Below are 26,425 nucleotides of genomic sequence, written 5' to 3' on the forward strand. Positions count from 1 at the left end.
GATCTTCCCAACCCAGGAACTGAACCTGAGTCCCCTGTGTCTCCTGCATCGCAGCCAGATTCTTTACCACTATTGGTCACTAAATTCACTAAGTTGGAAATACTGTACTATTGCATATGGGAAAGTGATGGGATGAAAAGGACATTAGGATAAAGTATAAGTTTACTCACCCAACATTTATAAGGCATAATACAATACTTCTGCTGTGGTATTAATATCAATTTTATGATTTACTATAGAGTTTTTCCTTCCTTTTTAATATTTTCTTCTGAAACAAGGAATACATTTTATAGTGACTGGGACTTATTTTAGTGGCTGTTATTTATTCATTCAAAAATTATTGGATATCTAATACAGGATAGTCCAGGGGAATAGTTAATGATGAGGACCCAAGGCTAGCTTTCAAATGACTCATAAGTTTAATGAGAAAATCAGGTATGTAACTATCTAAAATACAGAGTGAAAGAACTTTAGAATAGATGTCAGAGTTCTAAAGGAGCACAAAAATAAACTCATCGGAATAACTCATTCTAATGCATTCAAGACCAGCGTGGCTCCAGAAATCCTTCTGAATGGAGGTAAACAAACCCTTGAGGAAGGGAATGTGGCAGTGATTATAAAAATCTTATAAAAAAACAATCTTGTATAAAAACAAACTGCATGGTCCTGAAAGAGCATGGTATATTTGGTGAAGGCAAATAGCTGTAACTAAGTTTGCACAATGGCACCCCACTCCAGTACTCTTGCTTGGAAAATCCCATGGACGGAGGAGCCTGGTAGGCTGCAATCCATGGGGTCGCTGGGAGTTGGACACGACTGAGCGACTTCACTTTCACTTTTCACTTTCATGCATTGGAGAAGGAAATGGTAACCCACTCCAGTGTTTTTGCCAGGAGAATCCCAGGGACGGGGGAGCCTGGTGGGCTGCCGTCTATGGGGTCGCACAGAGTTGGAAACGACTGAAGTGACTTAGCAAGCAAGTTTGCACATGGGGATAGAGGGGAGAGGACACAGGAAAGGTTGACAAGGTCCAGCTTCTGAAAGCCCTCTATGCATGAAGATTTTGAACTTTTATCATGTAAAAAATAGTGATCCAATAAGGAAAATCATCTACTTCCAGACAAATACAGTTGGCATTGAAGAGGAAGGGCTGAAGTAGGGACAAAGAGGATTTTCCTGCTGCTGCTACTACCAAAATTACTACTATTACATTTCCATTAAAGCTGAAAAAAGTCATTTGAATACTTGCCAATAGAAAGTAATTTTGAAAGTTACCTTGATTTAATCTCACAATAACCCTGAAATGGGTGTTGTGTTTATCTGTATTTTACAGGTGAGAAAACTGAGGCTTAGAGAGGTTAATTTTCTCCTGAAACATATTCTGTGAAAAAAGCAGCTGGGATTAACTTTACACCGCTGTGTCAAGAACCTTCTTAGGGCTCCCAAAGGCAGAGTTATCTTGAAGTTCCCACGCCAGATCTTCCATTTATCTCACTGGCATGGGCCCACTCCAAAGCTTGATGAATACAGGGATGGAGCGGCAGCCTGCTCAGTCATACGGTTGAGTCCTAGAGCACTGTTTCACTCTGGGGACCAACTCATCCACCAGGACATCGGGCAACACTCCACGTAGCCTTAGGTGAGCTTGCATGTGTGCTCAGCCGCTCAGTCGTGTCTGACTCTTTGCGACCATATGGACTATAGCCCGCCAGCCTCCTCTACCCATGGGATTTTCCAGGCAAGAATTCTGGAGTGGGTTTCCATCTCAATCTCTTCCAGGGTATCGTCCCAGCCCAGGGGTTGAACCCAAGTCTCCAGCGGTTCCTGTGTTGGCAAGCAGATTCTTTATCACTGAGCCACTGGGGAAGCCCAGCCTAGGTAAGCATCCATAACTAATCTTGACCTCAAGTAGAAGGGACCCCAACAAACACAGCTCTACTCCGAGTTCAGTGGCCATTTTCATCCTGGCATACTGGCCTCTGGGTCCTGTGAGGATGTGAATGAACTAGACCATGACTAAATTGCCAATATCTGCTGGATCATGGAAAAAGCAAAAGAGTTCCAGAAAAACATCTATTTCTGCTTTATTGACTATACCAAAGCCTTTGACTGTGTGGATCACAATCAACTGTGGAAAATTCTGAAAGAGATGGGAATACCAGACCACCTGACCTGCCTCTTGAGAAACCTATATGCAGGTCAGGAAGCAACAGTTAGAACTGGACATGGAACAACAGACTGGTTCCAAATAGGAAAAGGAGTATGTCAAGGCTGTATATTGTCACTGTGCTTATTTAACTTATATGCAGAGTCCATCATGAGAAACTCTGGGCCAGAAGAAGCACAAGCTGGAATCAAGATTGCCAGAAGAAATATAAATAACCTCAGATATGCAGATGACACCACCCTTATGGCAGAAAGTGGAGAGGAACTAAAAAGCCTCTTGATGAAAGTGAAAGAGGAGAGTGAAAAAGTTGGCTTAAAGCTCAACATTCAGAAAATGAAGATCATGGCATCTGGTCCCATCACTTCATGGCAAATAGATGGGGAAACAGTGTCAGACTTTATTTTTCTGGGCTCCAAAATCACTGCAGATGGTGATTGCAGCCATGAAATTAAAATACGCTTACTCCTTGGAAGGAAAGTTATGACCAACCTAGACAGCATATTCAAAAGCAGAGACATTACTTTGCCAACAAAGATCTGTCTAGTCAAAGGTATGGTTTTTCCAGTGGTCATGTATGGATGTGAGAGTTGGACTGTGAAGAAAGCTGAGCACTGAGGAATTGATGCTTTAGAACTGTGGTGTTGTAGAAGACTCTTGAGAGTCCCTTGGACTGCAAGGAGATCCAACCAGTTCATCCTAAAGGAGACCAGTCCTGGGTGTTTTTTGGAAGGAATGATGCTAAAGCTGAAACTCCAATACTTTGGCCACCTCATGCGAAGAGTTGACTCACTGGAAAAGACTCTGATGCTGGGAGGGATTGGGGGCAGGAGGAGAAGGGGACGACAGAGGATGAGATGGCTGGATGGCATCACTGACTCGATGCACATGAGTTTGAGTGAACTCCAGGAGTTGGTGATGGACAGGGAGGCCTGGCATGCTGTGATTCATGGGGTTACAAAGAGTCGGACACGACTGAGCAACTGAACTGAACTGAACTGAAGGGGGGTTAAAGGGCTTGAATTCTCTGCAATACCAGCTGATATCAGGCATATGAGGAATGTAAAAACAAGACAAAAATGATACAAATGAGCTTATTTACAAAACAGAAACAGAGTCACTGACTTAGAGAACAAACTTATGGTTCTCTGGGAGGGGAGGGTCAGGGGAAGGCATAGATTGAGCATTTGAGATCAACATGTTCACACTGCTCTATTGAAAATGGATAAAGAATAAGGACATACTCTATAGCACAGGGAACTCTGCTCAGCATTCTTTAAGAAACTAAACGGAAAAGGAATTTGAAAAAGAATGAATCACTTTACACCTGAAAGTAACACAACAGTTAGTCAACTATATGCCAATATAAGATAAAAATTCAAAAATATTTAACCACAAAAATGTTACTTTGGAGGAATGACCATGGGATCTTACCAACAGGAATTAGAAAGGCAAAACCAATACAATATTGTAAAGTTAAATAAAATAAAAAAAAAAAAGACCTTATTAAAAAAAAAAATTTTTTTAATTAAAAAAAAAATAAAAAACTTATTCAACCATTGTAGAGAAAAGACCGAGTTATCTATTTGCTCTGTAGAAAACTATTACAAAACTGTTATCATTAACACATTGTACAATTAGTATTCTCTATTACTTTAGCTTTCTGTAAATTTTAGAGAGTTTTTAAATTATATTATTAAGATACTTTTAGTTAAAACTCTCAGAAAATGTAGGCTGGCCAGATATTGCTTGGAGGCTTTCCAAGTCAGACTTGGTAATTGTATTTTTATTTCTCCTTGATTTTCCTTGATTCCAGGATGCAAAATTAATTGATAGTCACTTAATCCTAATCTGGGGTTTTGCCTTTATTCTCTCTCCCTCCTGAATTACTTCCCTTCTTTATTTTTTCCATGCCTCTTTTTCCCCTTTCTTGCTTCTAATAATTTTTTAAAGACCCACTATTCAAAGGTCTAATATATGAATTCCCTAATCTTTTGATGAACTGAGGCAATGAAGCCTGAGGACCTGGTTTCTAACCCCACGCCCTCACTCATCCTCCCTGATTCAAGAGCTCCTTCTTTCTCTTTGTCTCTTCATGTAAAGACAAGTTAGCCTGAAAAGCCATTTGCAGATTTATCTTCTCTGGAGGGTTTTTTGAATTCAACCAAGTAATCTTTTCTCATTTGAATATGTATCACATTTTGCTTAACTTGGTCTTTTCATGCATGTGTGCTCAGTCACTTTAGTTGTGTCCGACTCTTTGTGACCCCATGAACCATGGCCCACCAGGCTCCTCTGTCCATGGGATTCTCCAGGAAAGAATCCTGAAACGGGTTGCCCTGCCCTCCTCCAGGGGATCTTCCTGACCCAGGGATTGAATCTGTGTCTCCTTCTGTCTCCTGCAATGCAGGTGCATTCTTTACCACTGAGCCACCAGGGAAGCCCAACTTGGTCCTTACCTTAGTCAACAATTTAGTTAACTCTTCCAATAGATGGAAAGGCACTTAGAGATTTACATCATGAAAAAATTCTTTAATTTCTGCAGCTCCTTTGTAAAATATTGTGTGCCTACTCAGTGCCTGTGAGATATCTGGTGAAGTCTGTTACCCAAAATAAAATCAGAAATCAGTTTCATCCAGAAAATTCAGTGTAACCCTCACAAAACCCCCGGTCTAGTCTTTCGGTTCCCTTGATGCTATCAGTGGGTTTGCTGGCCTTCCTGGAATTTATAAAATTGGTGGAACATTGTTCTTAGCACAATCCTGGGGCCAAGCAAAGCAGAAATTGTTCTATTCTTAATGACACCAAAATTCAGTCCCCCAATACTCAGACTCTTTATCTCTGACAAAAGACAGGTGGCCTGCCTGGTACCCCCAGTGGATATCCACCGGGGTAGATTGTCAGCTGCTTGAAGAATTAATTTATGGACAAAAGTTGGGCAAAATGGTGGAAAGGAATGACATAATCGAGTGTTAACATTTTTATTTCAAAAAGCAGAATACTATATATAATAACACTTTCTGAGAAAATAAGATAGTATAATGAAATGAATTCCATGTTTTTAAACACAATAAGGATATAGAGAATCCTTTAAATGTGATTTTATTCAAACTTTATTTAAATAGAATGCACTTTCATTGAGAGACTTAAGGGGTGATTTCTGCATTTCCCCAAATAAAAGCTCCTTGGCAAATTTTTGCTTGTTTATTTATTTATTTAAATTTTACATCCTCAACATATATTACAAGGGCTTAATATTTTCATTTAGAATATATGTACTCTATTTGAATAGCTCTTTGGGCTAATATGTGCCAAGAAAGGAACATTTTCCTTTTTATAACCAATGAGAAACAAACTTCTGACACATAAAGCAATGGGGCTGTTGGAAAGTTTTGTCTTATTCAAGTAGAATACAGTCTGAGATTCAAAACAGATTCTCCCTTGAAAAGCACAACTGTTTCCCATCCTCCTAAATAAGGAAAAAAGAACAAAATGTGAAAAAAAAACATATATATCTCATTCAATAATTCTCACTGGAGTTAAATTTCCCCCTGCAGTAGAATACACTAAATATCTGAGTCTTTTGCTTTATTCTGGCTATAATCACACAGTCTGTTTAAAAATAAAAACTCTTAAAATTCTATTTTCTTTACTTCCTACCAGATATATTTTCCTTCCACAATAAATTTAACAGCATCAGATATACATGGTATACACACATAAGTAGAGGAATACATTTATGTCCTTAAAAATTCTCCATTCTACACAGACACCTTCTTTCCTGTTAGCAGCATAGATATCCAGCTTTATTCTGGAATTTCTATTTATCTACTCAGTGTATGGCAATACTCAGCAAAGTACATATCTCTTTTCCCATTTTCCTCTGAACCCAGAAATCCCAGTATGATATTTACTCAAGAGCTTCATCCATTTAAAACTTTATACAACTATATCTACTGTATTTAGAAAAGGTTGACTCAACAATGCAAACGTTCACCCACACACATATAAGAAAATTTCCACCTTACAAAGCTAACTGTATTTAATATTTCTATATACCACAGGGCTTTCAGTTTGGAATGTTTCTTAAAATACATATTCTTCACTTGAAGCTGTCAGAAAATGGTGAGAGTATCTTCTCTGATTTCAAAACTATCAAACTAGTTTTTAAAAAATCACTTTCCAAACCCCTTGAGTAGTGTTCTTGAAGGGCAAGCTCATCAGTATCTTTGGAAAGTGAGCTGGGGAGAGGAAAGTTTGATTCCTGTTTGAACATTTATGATTGGTACCAATGAATCCCACTGACTGAAGATGTAACTACAATTATTACTAATGATAATTACATAGCTACATTGAAGGAAAGCTACAGCCCAGTATTTCAACTATTGAGGTCTTAAGCAGGTTGCTTGATTTCTCTCATCTCACTGTCTATTCAATAGCTCTTCAGTGCACAGATTGTTAAAACTGATTCACAAACTGGTGCTGCCTTCAAACTATGAAAGGTAGCCAGGAAATAATTGTATGCTGTCCTGAACACAAAATAATTTGTGCCTTCAGAGTATGTTTCTGACACAAAGCCTGCCGGCCCATTACAGAAAATGTTGTCAGTCTGTGTGAAAATATTTATTACCTGTAACCATAGATACACAAAAATCAATGTGTGTGTTATGTAACATTATGTCAGTAATGCATTTGTTACTGCTTTGAGATTTCTTCTGGTCTAGACGCTGCTCTGCCAAATAACTTTTATTATACTAGGGCAAGTGATTGCTGTGCCGCATTTGCAACTATAACGACAATTTTCCTGAGAATGCTAAATAATGTCTTAATTTACTCAAAAGCTTTTATTTTTAAAGCAATTAAACTTTTGTTGATTTATATTTACCATCCAATGTTCCTGAAACACTAAAAGAAAATGCTTTAGACATAATCTTCCAGGATAGCACATTGCTGGAGAGTAGTTATTTGCTATAACAACATTCAGTTGAGTCTTCCAATCAAAGAGCAAAAATTATAGCAATTTAATTTGAAATCCATAAGTCCATGTACAGGATTATGTTCAAGAATCACTAAATGCTATCTGTAATTGAAAGATGAAGGAATCAATAGAAAAACAGAACTGAAAATCATCAGTACTTTAATGCAGAATGGAGAGAGAAACTAATAAATCATGCATTTCAAGCACTTGTTTTCCTTATGGCATGTTTAAAAACATAAAACATGCAACGAGGAGATGCAGCTCAATATGAATGAACAATACCCAAACTGCTCAGAACAAGCATTTAATTTTATATCATAGGTTTAAATGAAACACTTAAAAATACTATTCCATAATTTCTTCAAACAATCAGAGAATTCAGCCATGCCATGAAAAACTTTAATAACAATCTAGGGCATTATTTCCAAATAAATATTTGAAAAGTCATGGAGATAGGAGTGCAGGAGTTGAAAAGGGAGGATGCCAACTGCATGCATGATTGACTTCAAAGAGCTCAATATTATTACAGGGATCAATTTATACTCGAAAGGAAATGATACAATCATTTACTTTCGCAAGTGTACTTAGCTGACCCATTCAAAATTATAGACACCTATACTCACAAATGACCAAAAAAGCAAGAAATTAGCTATTGAGCTTTGATTGTGTTGCATAGCTTATTGTCTGTGAAAGGAGATTTTTAATCATAATTAATGGGTAATCCCTTCTCTTCCAGAGTTTTAGCCATCACAAAATTAATCATTAGAACCATAAATTTTCTTCATGATGCTTAATTAATTATGCATAACCCATTTCTCTCAAGCATCTTTTTCTGAATCTTTGGTGGGAAATACAGTTAGGCACATAGTTTCAAACATCTATTTGGTTACTGTTGTGATTAAGAATTTTCTTCTAGATTCACATGCAGAAGGGAATAAGGCTTGCCATATTAACACACTTTACTGCCAAGTAACATGATTTCACTTATGTGTAGAATTAAAAACAAAACTAAACAAAATAAAACCATTTCCTACTTCTCAGCACAAGAAAATTTTACACCTGATATTTTATTAATAAATTCCACTCAGAAGCATATTAATAAATTCCACTCAGAAGCATCAAGAAGTCAAAGGAAAACTATTTAGATACAGCAAATAGACAACTATTTAATAAAACCTTTCAATTAAAAGTTGCTCCTCAAGTCATAGGTCAAAGATCATTGATATGCTGTTTGATTCTTAAAGGGAAAAGTATAGCAATCTGCAATTATGATCACTGAAGCATTATTAAGTAGTGCTTATTAATAACTGGAATCACATTTTCTGTGACATTTCCTTTTTTTGTTGTTATTGTACAGACTTTTCTTACAGGTTAGTACATGGAAATTGGTGAAGGAATGGATAGGAGACATAAAAATCTATGGGAATGCATGCAACAAAAATATGCAGTATCACTTCATGTAAACTTCCGCTTTCTTCATGCAAAGATGCCCATGAAAACTGAGACAATACATTTCCTATTAGCTGAATTTTACATTAACTCAGTCACAAAAACTGTCAAACCAATTCCATGATTTTACATGAGCAGGAGACTTGAACTTGTTCAGAGATTTCCAGCATAAGTGTTCCGTGGCCCAGTTATGCTCATTACAGTGCCAACAGGGGAATGATACAGGATTATTCCTTGCTTCGGTTTCTGGTTCTTTTGACGAGGGAGCAGAACAACCCGGTTTTGGGAGGAGGACCCATCAGCATTGGGGCTTGGTTCTTGTGTATAATTTTTATCTAGGGAAAAAAAGAGAGAAAGAGGAGGGAGTAATCCTTGGGTACAATACAAATTTCTGAGAATCTCTGTTAAGGTTAATCACATTGCCTGTGTTACTGAAACAGCACAAGAGTAAAATGTAGTTTCAGAGTTTCTATTATTGCAAAAATATTTTTAAGGAAGATAAGGTATGATTTTAAACCAATGCTCAGGGTGCTAACAAGAAACCAAACTTAATTGAAATTACATTTTAAGTATCATACTATTTCTAACCTGGCTCGTATTAAACCCCCAAATTCCTCATTCATGCCATATGATTATCTAGTATAATTTATTGACCATTAGTTATGTATTATTTATTTAAGACAGGAAAGGATACACCATTATAGTACTCAGAATCTCAATTAGAGCCCCACATCAAGATGTACTTGGTACCAAGGCAAGCCTTATTTACCCTGTTAATCAGATTGTTTCTCTCTTTCAACACGAACTGCAAGCCTTAATTTCAAAACAATCATTAAGAATGAAAGTCAAAAGCTAACGTGCATAAAAGGTCAGAAATGATGAACTAGCTTTCTAATTTGTTAATTAATTGGTAATAGAATAGAATCAAATATTGAAAAGCCTGTTTAAAACATTCTGAGAGACTGTTCTAAAGCTCTTCTTTTTGATTTCTTTGAAATAAAACTACGAATCACCTTAAATGAGACAACCTTAAAGTAGATTATGTCTGTAATTTTCTCTAATTCAAGTCTAAATTAGAGAAGACATTTTATGAATATATGCTATGCTCAAAGCTAATTGAAAGCAATTATCAAAGTGGCATTTTGTCTGTGACTTTAAGATACATTGTAAGATAATAAATGATTCTCATTATGTAATAAAAAGGTCACATCATGCCTTTGGGCTAGTGACGCTAAGAGTTTTTCAAAAGCAATCTGAGACATTTTCTTTAGAGAACTGCGACTAATATAAGAACCATCGCTTATTAAATATCAGTTGTCACCTGCACAGCACTTGCATCAGAGATGAGTATTTCTTTCAAAAAGAAACACCACCTCATTACAAGCTGCAAAAATATATCTCTTAAAGTGCATAGCTGACATTTTCAAGTTAAAATGAATATCCTTCACTTGTCATTTACTAACAGCAATGAAAAAAAAAAAAGGATGTCACATGGACTGGATCATTAAAATTCACACTGAGGCCTTTGGGAAATAGAGATCTTTCTAGACAGTCTAGAAAGACAGAAGTATGTCAAGAATCAGGATAAATGAGCAACTTTATTTAACTCTGTTGGAATCAGGTTATTCTGGGAAGATTCAGTGTTCTTTGTGCTGTAAAAATAAATTGCACCTGTAAAAGGCCACCAGGTTAAACCAGCCTCAAACTCTCTGGATATCTGATTTCATCTGATTTTACTTTTGTTATCTTATTAACTGAGGAATCAATAGCCAGATACTTAAGATGTCAGAATGCACCTATCTATGTAGATTGAAAAAGATCTCAGCCAGATTTTCTCTCCTAATAATTCACACTTAGATTACACTGTACCTCTTACCACTGAATTTTATACTCCTCTAGAGTATCTAATATACCATCATTCATTCATTTCATAAAACGTATTGAGCTCCTACTATGTTCCAGACACTGTACCAGGAGCCTTTAACAAATAGACAAAGCACAAATCTCTACCCTCAATCAATTCTAGTCAAGTAAGAAACAGAAATTTAACAAGTATGTTCGATAGTGCTATAGATGCTAAAGTATGAGGCTAAGCAGAAAGGTACTATTTTTTAATGCTGAATATAAAAATGAATCTGTTCATACAAAATGTCCTTTAAAAATGAATATGTGAGGATGCAGTTAACACATGCTGCTTATATAATAATCTTAGATTCAAACAGAATATAAGAAGCCATGGTAAGAAAGTGAAGATTTCTGATTCACGGTTATTAGACTAAATCCTTTAGAGGGTATGTTACTACTAGGGTCTTTTGGAAAACAATATCATTATTACCAAACTATTGGTTGTTGTAGGAAAAGAAGTATATCATGCTAGTCACTTAAAAACGATTAGCATCAATTTATAACAAAGTAGAACCAAAATACCACAACTTATTGTGTATGAGATTTTGTTTGCCTTCTGTATTAATATTTTTAGGTTATTTAGATTTTGTTTCATCATGGCTATCTTTTTATTAACAATCTCTTTTAAAAGAAATCACGTTACTATTCCTTTGAAAATAGCACAATATCTCACTAAGTGCTCTTGACACAGTAGGACCCTTAATCCATGCTACTGACTACTTTGAAGTTCTAGTTCTAGTTTCTAAGCTGGATAATGGCCAGCCTTATTTTTAAAATCATCTATCCTCTGTCCTCTTAGTTGTTTAAGCACTTCTATGGTCACACACAACTCTTTCACATTATTTCTGTAAACACTGAAATCTGTCTTTTTGTCCATTCTTTATAAAAATGAGAAACAACGGGCTGTTTTCCTCTCAGGGAGATACCATGGAAGAAAGCTGCACTCATGAGATTTCTATTGTGTATCCAGGCTCTTTACATACATTGCCTCATCGGATAATCTTAGATCTTTGAATATTTGAATGGAAGCAAACTCTACTCCAATAAGGATGAGAATAATACCAGTCCAGTACCAGGTTGAACTGCCGGTTTTATAATCACAGAAAGTCCAGGTATAGGCTTCAGAAAGCTGTAGGGACTAAAGTGTTACTTATGTTCAGATGGCTCGTGTTGGGGGACCCTGGTTAAGGGTGTCTCAATAGGCATGCAATAATGACTCAAATGCCTGTTTCAACTCCACACCCTTATATTTTTATTACTATTTTTTAGAACCTGTTATCCATGAGGAAAAAAATACTGAGAAAGGAGTAACATATCCCTAAAGACATTAGAATAGATTAAATCTCTGCAGTCTGAAAACATGAACCAAACATTAGGATCTCTTTGAGTGCTTCCGTTTTTTTAAGAGTTGGGTAGTTACTTCTTAGTTGTTTCTGAATACATTAATATTTATTGAGCACCAACTATAGCAAACACCCTCTTCCAACATACAGAAGACTCTACACATGGACATCACCAGATGGTCAACACGAAATCAGATTGATTATATTCTTTGCAGCCAAAGATGGAGAAGCTCTATACAGTCAGCAAAAACAAGACTGGGAGCTGACTGTAGCTCAGATCATGAACTCCTTATTGCCAAATTCAGACTTAAATTGAAGAAAGTAGGGAAAACCACCAGACCACTCAGGTATGACCTAAATCAAATCCCTTATGATTATACAGTGGAAGTGAGAAATAGATTTAAGGGACTAGGTCTGATAGATAGAGTGACTGATGAACTATGGATGGAGGTTTGTGACATTATACAGGAGACAGGGATCAAGACCATCCCCATAGAAAATAAATGCAAAAAAAGCAAAATGGCTGTCTGAGGAGGCCTTACAAATAGCTGTGTAAAGAAGAGAAGCCAAATGCAAAGGAGAAAAGGAAAGATATAAGCATCTGAATGCAGTTTCAAAGAATAGCAAGAAGAGATAAGAAAGCCTTCTTCAGCGATCAGTGCAAAGAGATAGAGGAAAACAACAGAATGGGAAAGACCAGAGATCTCGTCAAGAAAATTGGACATACCAAGGGAACATTTCATGCAAAGATGGGCTCAATAAAGGACAGAAATGGTATAGACCTAACAGAAGCAGAAGATATTAAGAAGAGGTGGCAAGAATACACAGAAGAATTGTACAAAAAAGATCTTCACAACCAAGATAATCATGATGGTGTGATCACTCACCTAGAGGCAGACATCCTGGAATGTGAAGTCAAGTGGGCCTTAGAAAGCATCACTACGAACAAAGCTAGTGGAGGTGATGGAATTCCAGTTGAGCTATTTCAAATCCTGGAAGATGATGCTGTGAAAGTGCTGCACTCAATATGCCAGCAAATTTGGAAAACTCAGCAGTGGCCACAGGACTGGAAAAGGTCAGTTTTCATTCCAATGCAAGGCAATGCCAAAGAATGCTCAAACTACCGCACAATTGCACTCATCTCACACTCTAGTAAAGTAATGCTCAAAATTCTCCAAGCCAGGCTTCAGCAATATGTGAGCCGTGAACTTCCTGATGTTCAAGCTGGTTTTAGAAAAGGCAGATGAACCAGAGATCTAATTGCCAATATCCGCTGGATCATTGAAAAAGCAAGAGAGTTCCAGAAAAACATCTATTTTTTGCTTTATTGACTATGCCAAAGCCTTTGACTGTGTGGATCACAATAAACTGTGGAAAATTCTGAAAGAGATGGGAATTCCAGACCACTTGATCTGCCTCTTGAGAAATCTGCATGCAGGTCAGGAAGCAACAGTTAGAACTGGACATGGAACAACAGACTGGTTCCAAATAGGAAAAGGAGTACGTCAAGGCAGCATATTGTCACCCTGCTTATTAACTTCTATGCAGAGGACATCACGAGAAACGCTGGGCTGGAAGAAGCACCAGCTGGAATCAAGATTGCTGGGAGAAATATCAATAACCTCAGATATGCAGATGACACCACCCTTATGGCAGAAAGTGAAGAGGAACTAAAAGCCTCTTGATGAAAGTGAAAGAGGAGAGTGAAAAACTTGGCTTAAAGTTCAACATTCAGAAAACTAAGATCATGGCATCTGGTCCCATCACTTCATGGGAAATAAATGGGGAAACAGTGGAAACAGTGTCAGACTTTAATTTTTTAGGCTCCAAAATCACAGCAGATGGTGATTGCAGCCATTACCTATGGCAGATTCATGTTGATGTATGGCAAAACCAATACAGTATTGTAAAGTAAAAAATAATAATAATAATAAATTAAAAAAAAATAAAAGACGCTTACTCCTTGGAAGGAAAGTTATGACCAACCTAGATAGCATATTCAAAAGCAGAGTCATTACTTTGCCAACAAAGGTCCATCTAGTCAAGGCTATGGTTTTTCCAGTAGTGATGTATGGATGTAAGAGTTGGACTGTGAAGTAAGCTGAGCACCAAAGAACTGATGCTTTTGAACTGTGGTGTTGGAGAAGACTTGAGAGTCCCTTGGACTGCAAGGAGATGCAATCAATCCATTCTAAAGGAGATCAGTCCTGGGTGTTCTTTGGAAGGAATGATGCTAAAGCTGAAACTCCAGTACTTTGGCCATCTCATGCGAAGAGTTGACTCATTGGAAAAGACTCTGATGCTGGGAGGGATTGGATGCAGGAGGAGAAGGGGACGACAGAGGATGAGATGGCTGGATGGCATCACCGACTTGATGGACGTGAGTTTGAGTAAACTCCGGGAGTTGGTGATGGACAGGGAGGCCTGGCGTGCTGCAACTCACGGGGTCGCAAAGAGTTGGACACGACTGAATGAATGAACTGAACTACAAGCAAGGAAAGTTTGCAACCTGACTGTTTTGTTTGGAAGGAATCTGAGCTTGTAACTGAGAGAACTGTAGGCAATCCTAAGCAATGTTCATGGGGCTCCTAGGAGCTGGAATGGCTGTATAAAGGTAGAAGTGTGAAATGTTAGTCGCTCAGTCATGTCTGACTGTTTGTGACCCCATGGACTGTAGCCCACCAGGGGTTTCTGTCCATGGAGTTCTCTAGGCAAGAATACTAGAGTGGGTATCCATTCCCTTTTCTAGAAGAGCATTGCTAAGATAAATATTGTCAGAATTAGAATGATGTTTTGTATAATTTCTTCATTTCTACTTAGCTATTCCTTTAGAAAGCAACAGCATGAAAATCTCATGACTCTTTCTTCTTCCATCTTCCCATGTCAAATTAAGATTGAGTGCCTCTAAAAACAGCAACATGAAAATGGTTGGTTTCAGTTTTAAAAGTTTTTAATACGAAGTAAAAATGCACATATAGAAACCAGATGAAGGATTACAAGGCACAGTTTTCTTGTCTGTGTAGAACTGTCAGGGTTACATAGTATGATAGGTGGTCCCACCTTACATTGTAATATTAACAATAATAATGACAAGATTTGGCTCTAAGCGTGTGCAGACTATTACACTAAGTGCTTTACACATGATATTCAGATGCTACCTGTCTCATCCTTCTCTTTGAGTTGCTCTTGACAAAAGTCTGCTCTCATAAAAGTATTATTATCAAAGCACATAGAATTGAAAACCTATGTCCTAAAAGGGATAGAGGAGAGGTTTACAGCTTACAGTACATGGTGAACAGTGTCTAGTTCACTACCTATTTATGTTCTCTCCAAAGACTTTGTTTTGTTCTTGTTCAGTTGCTTAGTCATGTCTGACTCTTTGTGACCCCATGGATTGTAGCACACCAGGCTTCCCTATACTTCAGTATCTCCCAGAGTTTGCTAAAATTCATGTTCATTGAGTCAGTGATGCCATCCAACCATCTCATCCTCTGTTGCCCCCTTCTCCTTTTGCCCTCAATCTTTCCCAGCATCATGGTCTTTTCCAATGAGTTGGCTTTTCCCATAAGGTGACCAAAATACTGGAGCTTCAGCTTCCGCATCTGTCTTTCCAATGAATATTCAGGATTGATTTCCTTTAGGATTGACTGGTTTGATCTTTGTGCTGTTAAAGGGATTCTCAAGAGTGTTCTCCAGCACTACAGTTCAAAAGCATCAATTTTTCAGTACTTGGTCTTCTTTTTGGTTCAGCTCTCACAACTATACATGACTACTGGGAAAACCATAGCTTTGACTGTACAGACCTTTGTCAGCAATGTGATGTCTCTACTTTTTAATACCCTGTCTAGGATAGTCATAGCTTTTCTTCCAAGGAACTAGTGTCTTTTAATTTCATGGTTGCAGTCACCATCTGCAGTGATGTTGGAGATCAAGAAAATTAAGTTTGTCACTATTTCCATTGTTTCCCCATCTATTTGCCATGATGTGATGGGACTGGATGCCATGATCTTCATTTTTTGAATGTTGAGTTTTAAGCCAGCATTTTCACTCTCTTCTTTCATCTTCATTAAGAGGCTCTTTAGTTCCTTGTTACTGTCTGCCATTAGGGTGGTGTTATCTGCATATCTGAGGTTATTGATATTTCTCCTGGCCATCTTGATACTAGCTTATGCTTCATACAGCCCAGCATTTCACATGATGTACACTGCATGGAAGTTAAATAAGCAGGGTGACAATATACAGGTTTGACATACTCCTTTCCCAATTTGGAACCAGTCCATTGTTCCATGTCTCCTTTTAACAGTTGCTTCTTGACCTGCATACAGATTTCTCAGGAGGCAGGTAAGGTAGTCTGGTATTCCCTTCTCTTTAAGAATTTACAACAGTTTGTTGTGGTCCACACAGTCAAAGGCTTTAGTGTATTCAATGAAGCAGAAGTAGATGTTTTCTGGAATTCCCTTGCTTTTTCTATGATTCAACACATGTTGGCAATTTGATATCTGGTTCCTTTGCCTTTTCTAAATCCAGCTTGTATATCTGGAATTTCTCAGTTCACATACTGCTGAAGTCTAGGATTTTGAGCATTATCATGTGAAATGTAAAGTTGAGCATGTGAAATGAGTGCCATTGTGTGGAAGTTTGAACATTCTTTGGCATTTCCCTTCTTTGGGATTGGAATGAAAACCGACCTCTTCCAGTCCTGTGGCCACTGCTGAGTTTTCCAAATTTAGCTGACTTTAGTTTAACTAAAACTGAGGGAGAGAGGAAGGTCTTCCTGGATTCATCCTCCAGGCATAATTTGGCCCAGCTCATTGATATTTTCTTTCCTAGCTCCTTGTTTTTCAGCTTTGAATATTCCTACCTTCTCTTTGCTGTGAAGAGTATTATTTTTCTTCCTCATGTTATAGGAACACCATGCTTAACACCCAGTCTCTGTATGCCACATCCACCAAACCAACTACTTATCAAAGCATCCTAATAAGATTAGAATGAAGATGGATCTATTCTATCTTCAAGGAATTCTCATACCTAATACCAAAAGAATATTTTTTTCATAACTTTACTTATATATTATCTAAATATACCCTCCCAACAGCCCTAAGGAGGTAGGTGTCAACACCTTTATTTTATAATACAGGACAAAAACTTATGTTCTGTAACATGAAATGCCCCACTCAAGGGGCATGCAAGGGTTAATGGAAGGGCTGTGTTTGAAAGCTGATTCTCAAATCTTCCAAGCACTCCTTGTTGATTCCCACTTCTGTATCTTTGTGCCAAGTACTGCTCTTGAGAACCTTCCAGCAAACTTTGATCGCTGCCCTGCCCAGCTCAAATCACACATTATTTTGAAATTTCAAAGCACAATGACATAAAGAAGATTCTAAATGCCCTCTGAAGCTGAAGTTCCAATACTTTGGCCACTTGATGTGAAGGGCTGATTCACTGGAAAAGACTCTGATGCTAGGAACTGTTGGAGGCAGAAGGAGAAGAGGGTGACAGAGGATGAGATGGTTGGATGGCATCACCAACTCAATGGACATGAATTTGAGCAAACTCGAAGACAGTGAAGGACAGGGAAGCCTGGCACACTGCAGTCCATGGGGTCACAAAGAGTCGGACATGACTTAGCGACTGGACAACAACAACAACAACAAATGCCCTCAAGAGGAAAAACGGGTCACTTACAGAAACATGAAAATCAGCATGGCATCAGGCTTCTCAAAAACATTAATGGTAGAATAAAACAGAGAAACGCCTTTAAACCTCAGAGGAAAAGTTACTTCTATCTTAGATTTCTCAATGTGGTTGGTACATTGATTAAATGCAAGGGTACAATGAATATATTTTCAGTCATAGAAAGATCTAGAGAGCTTGCCCTTTATATGCCCTTTAAAACATATTTAAGGGTGTTCTCCAGCAAAACAGATGTATGAGCTAAGAAAAAGATTCAAAAAACGGAGGATCAAATGGACAACACCAAGAGTTGGTGAGGGTGTGGAGCAACAAGGACTCCCATACATAGGTACTGGGAGGGCAAAATGGTACTTTGGAAGACAGTTTGGAGGTTTCTTATAAAACTAAATATACTCATCATATGATCCAGTGTTTGCACTCATGGAATATATACAAAAAAGTTGGAAACTTATGTCTACATAAAAACCTGTACACAAATGTTTACAGCAGCTTTTTTTATAATTTCCAAAACTTGGAAACAACCAAGAGGTCCTTCAGTAGGTGAATGGATAAATAAATTGTGGTACATCAATCAAGACAAAGGAATACTGTGTGTGCGCGCATGCTAAGCTGCTTCAGTTGTGTTCGACTTTGTCGACCCCATGAACTGTAGCCCACTGGGGTCCTCTGTCCATGGGATTCTCCAGGCAAGAATACTGCAGTGGCTTGCTGTGCCATCCTCCAGCAGATTTTCATGACCCAGGGATTGGATCCATGTCTCTTATGACTCCTGCATTGGCAGGCCCATTCTTTATCACTAGGGCCATCCGGGAAGCCCAAAGGAATATTCAGTTCAGTTCAGTTCAGTCTCTCAGTCGTGTCCAACTCTTTGTGACCCCATGAATTGCAGCACACCAGGCCTCCCTGTCCATCACCAACTCCCGGAGTTCACCCAAACTCATGTCCATTGAGTCGGTGATGCCATCCAGCCATCTCATCCTCTGTCGTCCCCTTCTCCTCCTGCCCCCAATCCCTCCCAGCATCAGAGTCTTTTCCAATGAGTCAACTCTTCACATGAGGTGACCAAAGTATTGGAGTTTTAGCTTTAGCATCATTCCTTCCAAAGAACATCCAGGACTGATCTTTAGAATGGACTGGTTGGATCTCCTTGCAGTCCAAGGGACTCTCAAGAGTCTTCTCCAACACCACAGTTCAAAAGCATCAATTCTTCGGCACTCAGCTTTCTTCACAGTCCAACTCTCACATCCATACACGACCACTGGAAAAACCATAGCCATGGCTAGACGGACCTTTGTTGGCAAAGTAATGTCTCTGCTTTTCAATATGCTATCTATGTTGGTCATAACTTTCCTTCCAAGGAGTAAGTGTCTTTTAATTTCACGGCTGCAATCACCATCTACAGTGATTTTGGAGCCCCCAAAATAGTCTGACACTGTTTCCACTATTTCCCCATCTATTTCCCATGAAGTGAAAGGAATATTATTCAGTGCTAAAAAGAAATGAGCTATCTAGCCATGAACGCACATGAAGGAAACTTAAATGCACATTATTAAGTGAGTGAAATCAATCTGAGAAGGCTATATCCAGTAAGATTCCAATTATATGACACTCTGGAGAAGGCAAAACTATGGAGACAGTGAAAATATCAGTGGGCCATGGGTTATGGGAGAGAGGGATTAATAAATGAAGCACAGAGAATTTTCATGACAGTGACATTCCTTATGATGTTATAATAATAGGTATATTATTATTGTAAAGACCTTATACACTTGCCCAAGCCCATGGAATGAACAACATTGAGTGGACCCAGTGCAAACTATGGACTTTGAGTGAACATGATGTGTCTATGGAAGTTTACCAATTCTATCAAAAGTACCATTTGTGGGGTAATTCTGTCAGTGGGGAGGCCATGCGTGTGTGGGGGGTGAGAGCTATATGGGAAATCTCTGTACCTTCCGCTTAGTTTTACTGTGAACCTCAAAGTGCTCTAAAATATAAGTTTATTGAAAACAACAATGGCAACAAAAAGAGGATCCAACTGAGACCCTGATCTGCAAGAAACTCAGGAAGAAACCTGCAGGGAAGGGCTTCTGCCATATAAAGAAGGGAGTGGGGATAATAGATTAATTGATATGGTGCAGTGTTTAAGAAATGAGAATTATTATAATGATGGCTTTACAAAGAAAGGAAAAGAGATGATAAAAGCTTTGTAGGAAAGAAAATGTAATTGTGTGTCAGTAACTTGGTTCTATAGTTGATGACATTTTCATAATCTCAATCATTCTATGTTTTATATGGATTCAAATATTCTTTTTTCAGAAGCAGAATAGAATACTGGTTAAAAAATCAGAGTGACAGGATCCTCACTTCCTATCTGGAGACTTTGGGCAAATGACTAATTCGTTTTCACTATCTATACCACAGAGATAGTACCTATTTCATTGGTTGCTTGTAAGGAGTAAATGAATCATTGCATACAAAATGCTTAGAACATTATCTGGCACATAAAAATCACCCAGCAGATACTAACTTACAGCAAGATTTAAATGGAGTGATGTTACAAACCACTTTTGTAAAGCATAAACTAAGCAGAATATACCTAAAACTATTAAGTAAAAAAACAAACAACCAAACAAACAAAAAAAAAAACCCCAAAAATTATAGCAAAGCAGATTGAGTGAAAAAAGTGTTAATCACTCAGTTGTGTCTAACTCTTTGTCACCCCATGAACTGCAGCCTGCCAGGCTCCTCTGTCCATTCGATTCTCCAGGCAAGAATACTGGAGTGGGTTGCCATACCCTTCTCTAGGGCATCTTCCTGACACACGGATCACAACCTGGTCTCCTGCACTGTAGGCAGATTTACTGTCTGAGCCATGGGGAAGCCTCAATCAGAAGAGACAGCCAAAGAATCAAAGAATGGATCTGGTGACGCAAATGATGGGACAGAAGCTAGTCATTTTCCTTGAAATTCCATACATTTTGTTCTTTTCAATGTATACATATAATTTTGGTACATGTATTTAACAATAAAAATCCTTCGGCAAGAAACAGTTTTTCTCTCTAGTGTTTTGGTTCTCCAAATGTGGTCCACAAACCAGGAACACTGACAGCATTGTGAGAAATGCAGTCTCCTAGTCCCACCCCACGGAGAAGGCAATGGCAAGCCACTCCAGTACTCTTGCCTAGAAAATCCCGTGGATGGAGGAGCCTGGTAGGCTGCAGTCCATGGGGTCGCTACAAGTCGGACGCGACTGAGTGACTTCACTTTCACTTTTCACTTTCACACAACGGAGAAGGCAATGGCAACCCACTCCACTGTTCTTGCCTGGAGAATCCCAGGGACGGCAGAGCCTGGTGGGCTGCCGTCTATGGGGTCGCACAGAGTCGGACACGACTGAAGCGACTTAGCAGCAGCAGCAGCAGCAGTCCCACCCCAAGCCTGAATCAGATTCCACTTTATAATAAGATTCCCATGTAATTCACACACGCATTCACCTTTGAGAAGCCTTGGTCTGTTAGTCACTTGCTTCTCTTTCTAAGGGGGTAAGACCAGTAGGAATCTGTTGACTGACTGAATAAATGCATGTCCAGCACCTTCTTACACTCATCCCCCAAACATATTGCTGAAAGCTAATATCAGTGGAACCAAATAACCTAATTTAACTCAATTTTAATTAGCTTGATTGTTCATCTACTAGGTCTAGCTTTTTTCAGTATAGTGATGGGGGTTCCAAGTTGAACAGATACTGTTTAAAATATCATTGAGGTGCACAGAGTCAACTGATGGTAACATATGCAGCAGCAGGATGTGACACACAATATGCTATGGAGATATTCTCAGAGTGCAATGGGAGCACAAAATAATGTCCTTCAGATCATGGGAGAAGGACAGGACATAATTAAACTGAGTCTTAGCAGTGACACTCTGAAGCATGGCTTAGGGGCTGCATATCATACCAGAAACAGGGAGCTCAGATGGGAGGTGAATAAAATAATCTAGAAAAGAAGGAAAGTGGATTTTAGTTGCAGCATTGGCAATGGGGACAGAATAGAGGGCAGATCTGAGAGATACCAAGGAGGCACACGTTGCAGGGTATGATGGATGCAGGGAGTAATCAAAAAGAGAAAGGTTCTAGTATGACTTTTATGCTTTTACCTTTGCTTGTTGTGTGTGTGGTGATGCTTTTTCACAGAAAGAGATGTATTTTTTGGCATGAGTGAGAGCCAGTAAGTTGGTGAACTCCTATAGAGTGTGATATTCTAGAGGAGATGCTCAGTGTCTTTGGGATATGTAGATCTGGTGTTCAGAAGGGAGAATGGCTCTCGAGACAGATTTGGATGTAATGATGCTGTAAATAACATTATCCATTGGAAAGACATGACTAAAAGACAGATGTGTGTTTCAAATGTGAATATCAGACATTATATTACATAATGGGGGAACATGGACATATAACAGTGAAGCAGGAAATTATATACTATGAAAGAATATGAGGACAAGTAACCTGGGAGTTAGGAGAAAAAACTAGAAAGAAGTATGATCATGCAAACATTTCAAATCTGTCTTCAATATGGCCTGCTCATTTTCTATTAATGAAGGTGAGACATTCAAATTACATGTATCTGGGCTAGGCATGCCTTCATTTTCACAATGATTTGCATGTAAGTTATGTAAGCTACTAAATTAATACTAATTCTAAATCTAGAAATCATGTTTGAGAGTTACATAACCGTAAGATGCTTATGCAATTTAGGGGTTGGCAAATATTTTCTGTAAAGGGCTAGATGGTAAACACTCTAGGCTTTGTGGTCTATGAAGTCTCTGTAACAACTCTGCTATTGTGCACAAAAGTAGCCACAGACTAAATGTAAACAAATGGATGTGACTATGTTCTAGTCAAACTTTATGTATGAAAACTAAAATCTGCATTTCATATACTTTTAACATTATAAACTATTATTATTCTTTTGGATTTTTCAACCATTTAAAAATATTAAAAAATATTCTTAACTCTTTGAGACTATGCAAAAACAGGTGACTGGGTAGATCTGGCCCAAAGATTAAACTTGTTGACCCTTGATGCAATTACAGTCAAATAATGAACATTAATTTAAGATTATGACTTAATGGGTCAATATCTAAAAGACTGCTTGACAGGTGGCTCAAAGAATCCAATTGCCAATGCAAGAGACATGGGTTCAATCCCTGGGTCAGGAAGATCCCCTGGAGAAAGAAACAGTAACCCACTCCAGTATTCTTAACTGGGAAATTCTATGGGCAGAGAAACCTGGCAGGCTACAGTCCACGGGGTCACAGTCAGACACGATTTAGTGACTAAACAACAACAAGCTAAAAGATGAATAAAAGTGGAAATAGTTTCATATGGCATCTCTTTGCTATACTGAGTGCCACCATTCATAATTTATTCTGTGAAAATTCTGAATTAGAATATATACTAGCTTTCTCAATTTTAGTAACAGATCAACTGATCAAATTTGGCTTCAATGTTTAATCTCTTTGTTGCTTTGCACCAGGGTGGGCTTAATAATATTGTGCTTCTTAGAAATTATCTCAGAAGGTAGGATTTTCCTTTTTAAATATTCCCCCTGCATTTAGCCAAAATTTTCTTTTCCTGATTCATCTCTTTAAGAATTTATTATCACTGGATTTATTCAGCTACCTTAAAAATGAATGGGGTTTTCAGAGCAAAATAAATGCCATAAAATATCTGCAGAGAGAGCTTAATTTAGCAATTATCTGGAACATTAAAAGTTACCTAGCTTGATTCTGGAATAAGAGTGTCTCTTTCCAATAATGGAAACCATTTTGAATTCATGCGTGTAGCTGAGCCATATGACAGTGGGAATAAAGAGCATGCTAAATTTTTCAGGTCCATAACTGCCAAAAAGCAAAGCAATGAAACATAACAATTTTCTAAAATCCCTGTGCCAGCTTCTTTATGATTCCAGCCATTATTTTCTGGAATGATAGTAATTTCCAAGTTTAATGTCAAAGTCTTTGATCTAACATCAACCTCAAAGAAATCACTGTGGAGATTTACAATAAAATCTCTAAAAGAATGGGTTTGAGAGGTTTACTTGCTGATTAAATTCACAGGAATTTTAAATAGGTATGGCAATAAGAAAAGAGAAACTTTCTCCTGAAAGTGATGGGCTATTTGTCCAAACAGCAGAGGAAATATTCATACCTGGGTTTGAAATCTCTTTTAAGATATAAATTTGGTTTTCATTTTATTTCATTATTATAAGCTGGTAGCCAGGAAGGTCAATGACATTAAAAAAAGTAAGTTTTTATAATTTTCATGTCTTTGCAGAAAAATGATATCACAACTTAACCTAGAAACTATTTTTCTTTTTCAAGGGTCTCTCCAAATATTTGATCATATTGGAAAAAAGCAAAAATTTTAAAAAAGAACAAAACAATAAAATATTTCTCCTTGACTGCAACTGGAGAATATTAACAATATTCACAATTTGAGATTCTACTTTTCATGAATAATATTTTATGTATCCTCTTTTCTGTGGTCTTTTCACATAGCAAATTGTCACATGGATAAAGCAATGTACAGGCATACTTCCTGCACTTCATTTTGTTGTGCTTTGCAGATATTAGGTATTTTTTTTAATACAAACTGTAAACTTGTGACAACCTCACATCAAGCAAGTCAATGCACACAATTCACGCAATTTCCCAACAGTCTTCATTCATTTCATGTATCTGTGTCACATTTTGGCAATTATCACAATGTTTCCAACTTTCTCATTATTATTCTATTTGTTGTGATGATCTGTGCTAGGTAATCTTTGATGTTATTATTGTAATTGCTGTAGGGCACCATGAACTGTACCCATATAAGATGGCAACCTTAATAGATAAATTTTGTGTGTTTTAACTCTCCAGTGACTGGTCATTCCTCCATCTCTCTCCCACATTTCATGCCTCCCTATTCCCTGAGCACTACAATATTGAAATTTGGCCAAATAATAACCCTACAATGGCCTCAAAATGTTCAAATGAAAGGAAGAGTCATACATCTCTCACTTTAAATCAAAATCTAGAAATGATTAAGGTGAGTGAGGAAGGCATGTCAAAAGCTGAGTCAAGCCAAAAGCTAGGCCTCTGTCAAACAGTTGTTGTGATTGCAAAGAAAAAGTTCTTGAAGGAAACCAAAAGTGCTACCCCAGTCAACACAAGAATGATAAGAATGCAAAACAGCCTTATGTTGAGATGGAGAAGGTTCCCTGGTTTGACAGAAGGCTGAATCAGCCATAACATTCCCTTAGGCCAAAGTCTGATAAAGAGCAAGGCCCTAACTCTCCACAGTTCTATGGAGGCTGAGGGAGATGAGGAAACTTTAAAAGTTTGAAGCTAACGCAGCTTAGTTCAGGAGGTTTAATGAAAGAAGTCATCTCCATTACAAAACAGTATGAGGTGAAGCAGAAAGTGCTGATGTAGAAGCTACAGCAAACTATCCAGAAGATCTAGCTAAGACAATTAGTTAAGGTGGCAACATGAAACAATAGATTTTCAATGCAGACAAAACAGCCTTATATGGGAAGAAGATGTCAGCTAGAGAAAGTGAAAGTGTTAGTAGCTCAGTTCAGTTCAGTCGCTCAGTCATGTCCGACTCTTTGCGACTCCATGAATCACAGCACGATTCCATCACCAACTCCCGGAGTTCACTCACACTCACGTCCATTGTGTCCAACACTTTGCAACCCCATGGACTGTAGTCCACCAAGCTCCATGGGATTTCCCTGGCAAGAACACTGGAGTGGGTTGCCATTCCCTTCTCCAGGGGATCTTCCCAACCCAGGGGTTGAACCCAGGTCTCCTGAATTACAAGCAGATTAGCACTGAGCCACCAGGGGTCAGTACTCATAGCTAGAGAGGAGAAGTCAATGCTTGGCTTCAAAACTTTAAAGGACAGGCTGACTCTCTTGTTAGAGGCTAATTCAGGTGGTGATTTTAAGTTGAAGCCAGTGCTCATTTACCATTCTGAAAATCCTAGGATGCTTAAGAATTATGCCAAATCTACTCCACCTGTGCTATATAAATGAAAGAACAAAGCCTAAATGATAGCACATCTGTTTATAACATGGTTTATGAATATTTCAAGCCCATTGTTGAGATGGAGTGCTCAGAAAAAAAGATTCCTTTCAAAATATCATTGCCAATGCACCTGGTCATTGAAGAGCTCTGATGGAGATATACAATGAGATTAGTGTTGTTTTCTTGCCTGCCAACACAATATTCACTCTACAGTCCATGGATCAAGAATTAATTTTGACTTTATTTAAGAAACACATTTTGTTAGGTTATAGCTGCCACACATAGTGATTCCTCTGATGGATCTAGGTGAAGTAAACAGAAAACCTTCTGGGAAGGATTTACCATTCTAGGCATCGTTAAGAACATTCTTGATTCACGGGAAGAGGTCAAAATATCAACACTGCAGGAGTCTGAAAGAAGTTGATCCAACCATCATATATGATTTTAAGGGGTTCAAGACATCAGTGGAGGAAGTAACTATAGATGTGGTGAAAATAACAAGAGAACGAGAATTAGAAGTGGAACCTGAAGATACGACTGAATTGCTGTAATCTCATGATAAAAATTCCACACATGAGGAGGTGCTTCTTGTGGATGGGCAAAAATAGTAGTTTCTTGAGATGGAGTCTACTCCTGGTGGATATTGTGTAAAGAGTGTTGAAATGACAACAAAGAACTCAGAAGATTATATAAATTTAGTTGACAAACAGTGGGAGGACTTGAGAGGACTGACCCCAGTTTTGAAACAAGTTCTCTTGTAGGTAAAATGCTGTCAAATAGCACTGATGCTGCAGAGGAATTGACTGGGGAAGGAAG

The 26,425-nt window shown here is 38.1% G+C and overlaps 1 protein-coding gene across 7 annotated transcripts in view; it reads right to left on the reverse strand.

The window, feature by feature from the left end:
- Window positions 1-5,349: 5,349 nt before the first annotated feature.
- Window positions 5,350-26,425, reverse strand: part of DGKB (diacylglycerol kinase beta) — an 885,919-nt gene continuing 864,843 nt past the window's right edge. For all 7 annotated transcript variants that reach the window (XM_044946500.2, XM_025290923.3, XM_025290920.3 and 4 more), the window contains one exon: window positions 5,350-8,926. In XM_044946500.2, the coding sequence (XP_044802435.1) occupies window positions 8,819-8,926 (108 nt within the window). In that variant the 3' untranslated portion in view covers window positions 5,350-8,818. The remainder of the gene's footprint in view (window positions 8,927-26,425) is intronic.

Source organism: Bubalus bubalis, chromosome 8 (assembly GCF_019923935.1).
Source record: "Bubalus bubalis isolate 160015118507 breed Murrah chromosome 8, NDDB_SH_1, whole genome shotgun sequence".
In the NCBI taxonomy this organism is placed as follows: domain Eukaryota; kingdom Metazoa; phylum Chordata; class Mammalia; order Artiodactyla; family Bovidae; genus Bubalus; species Bubalus bubalis.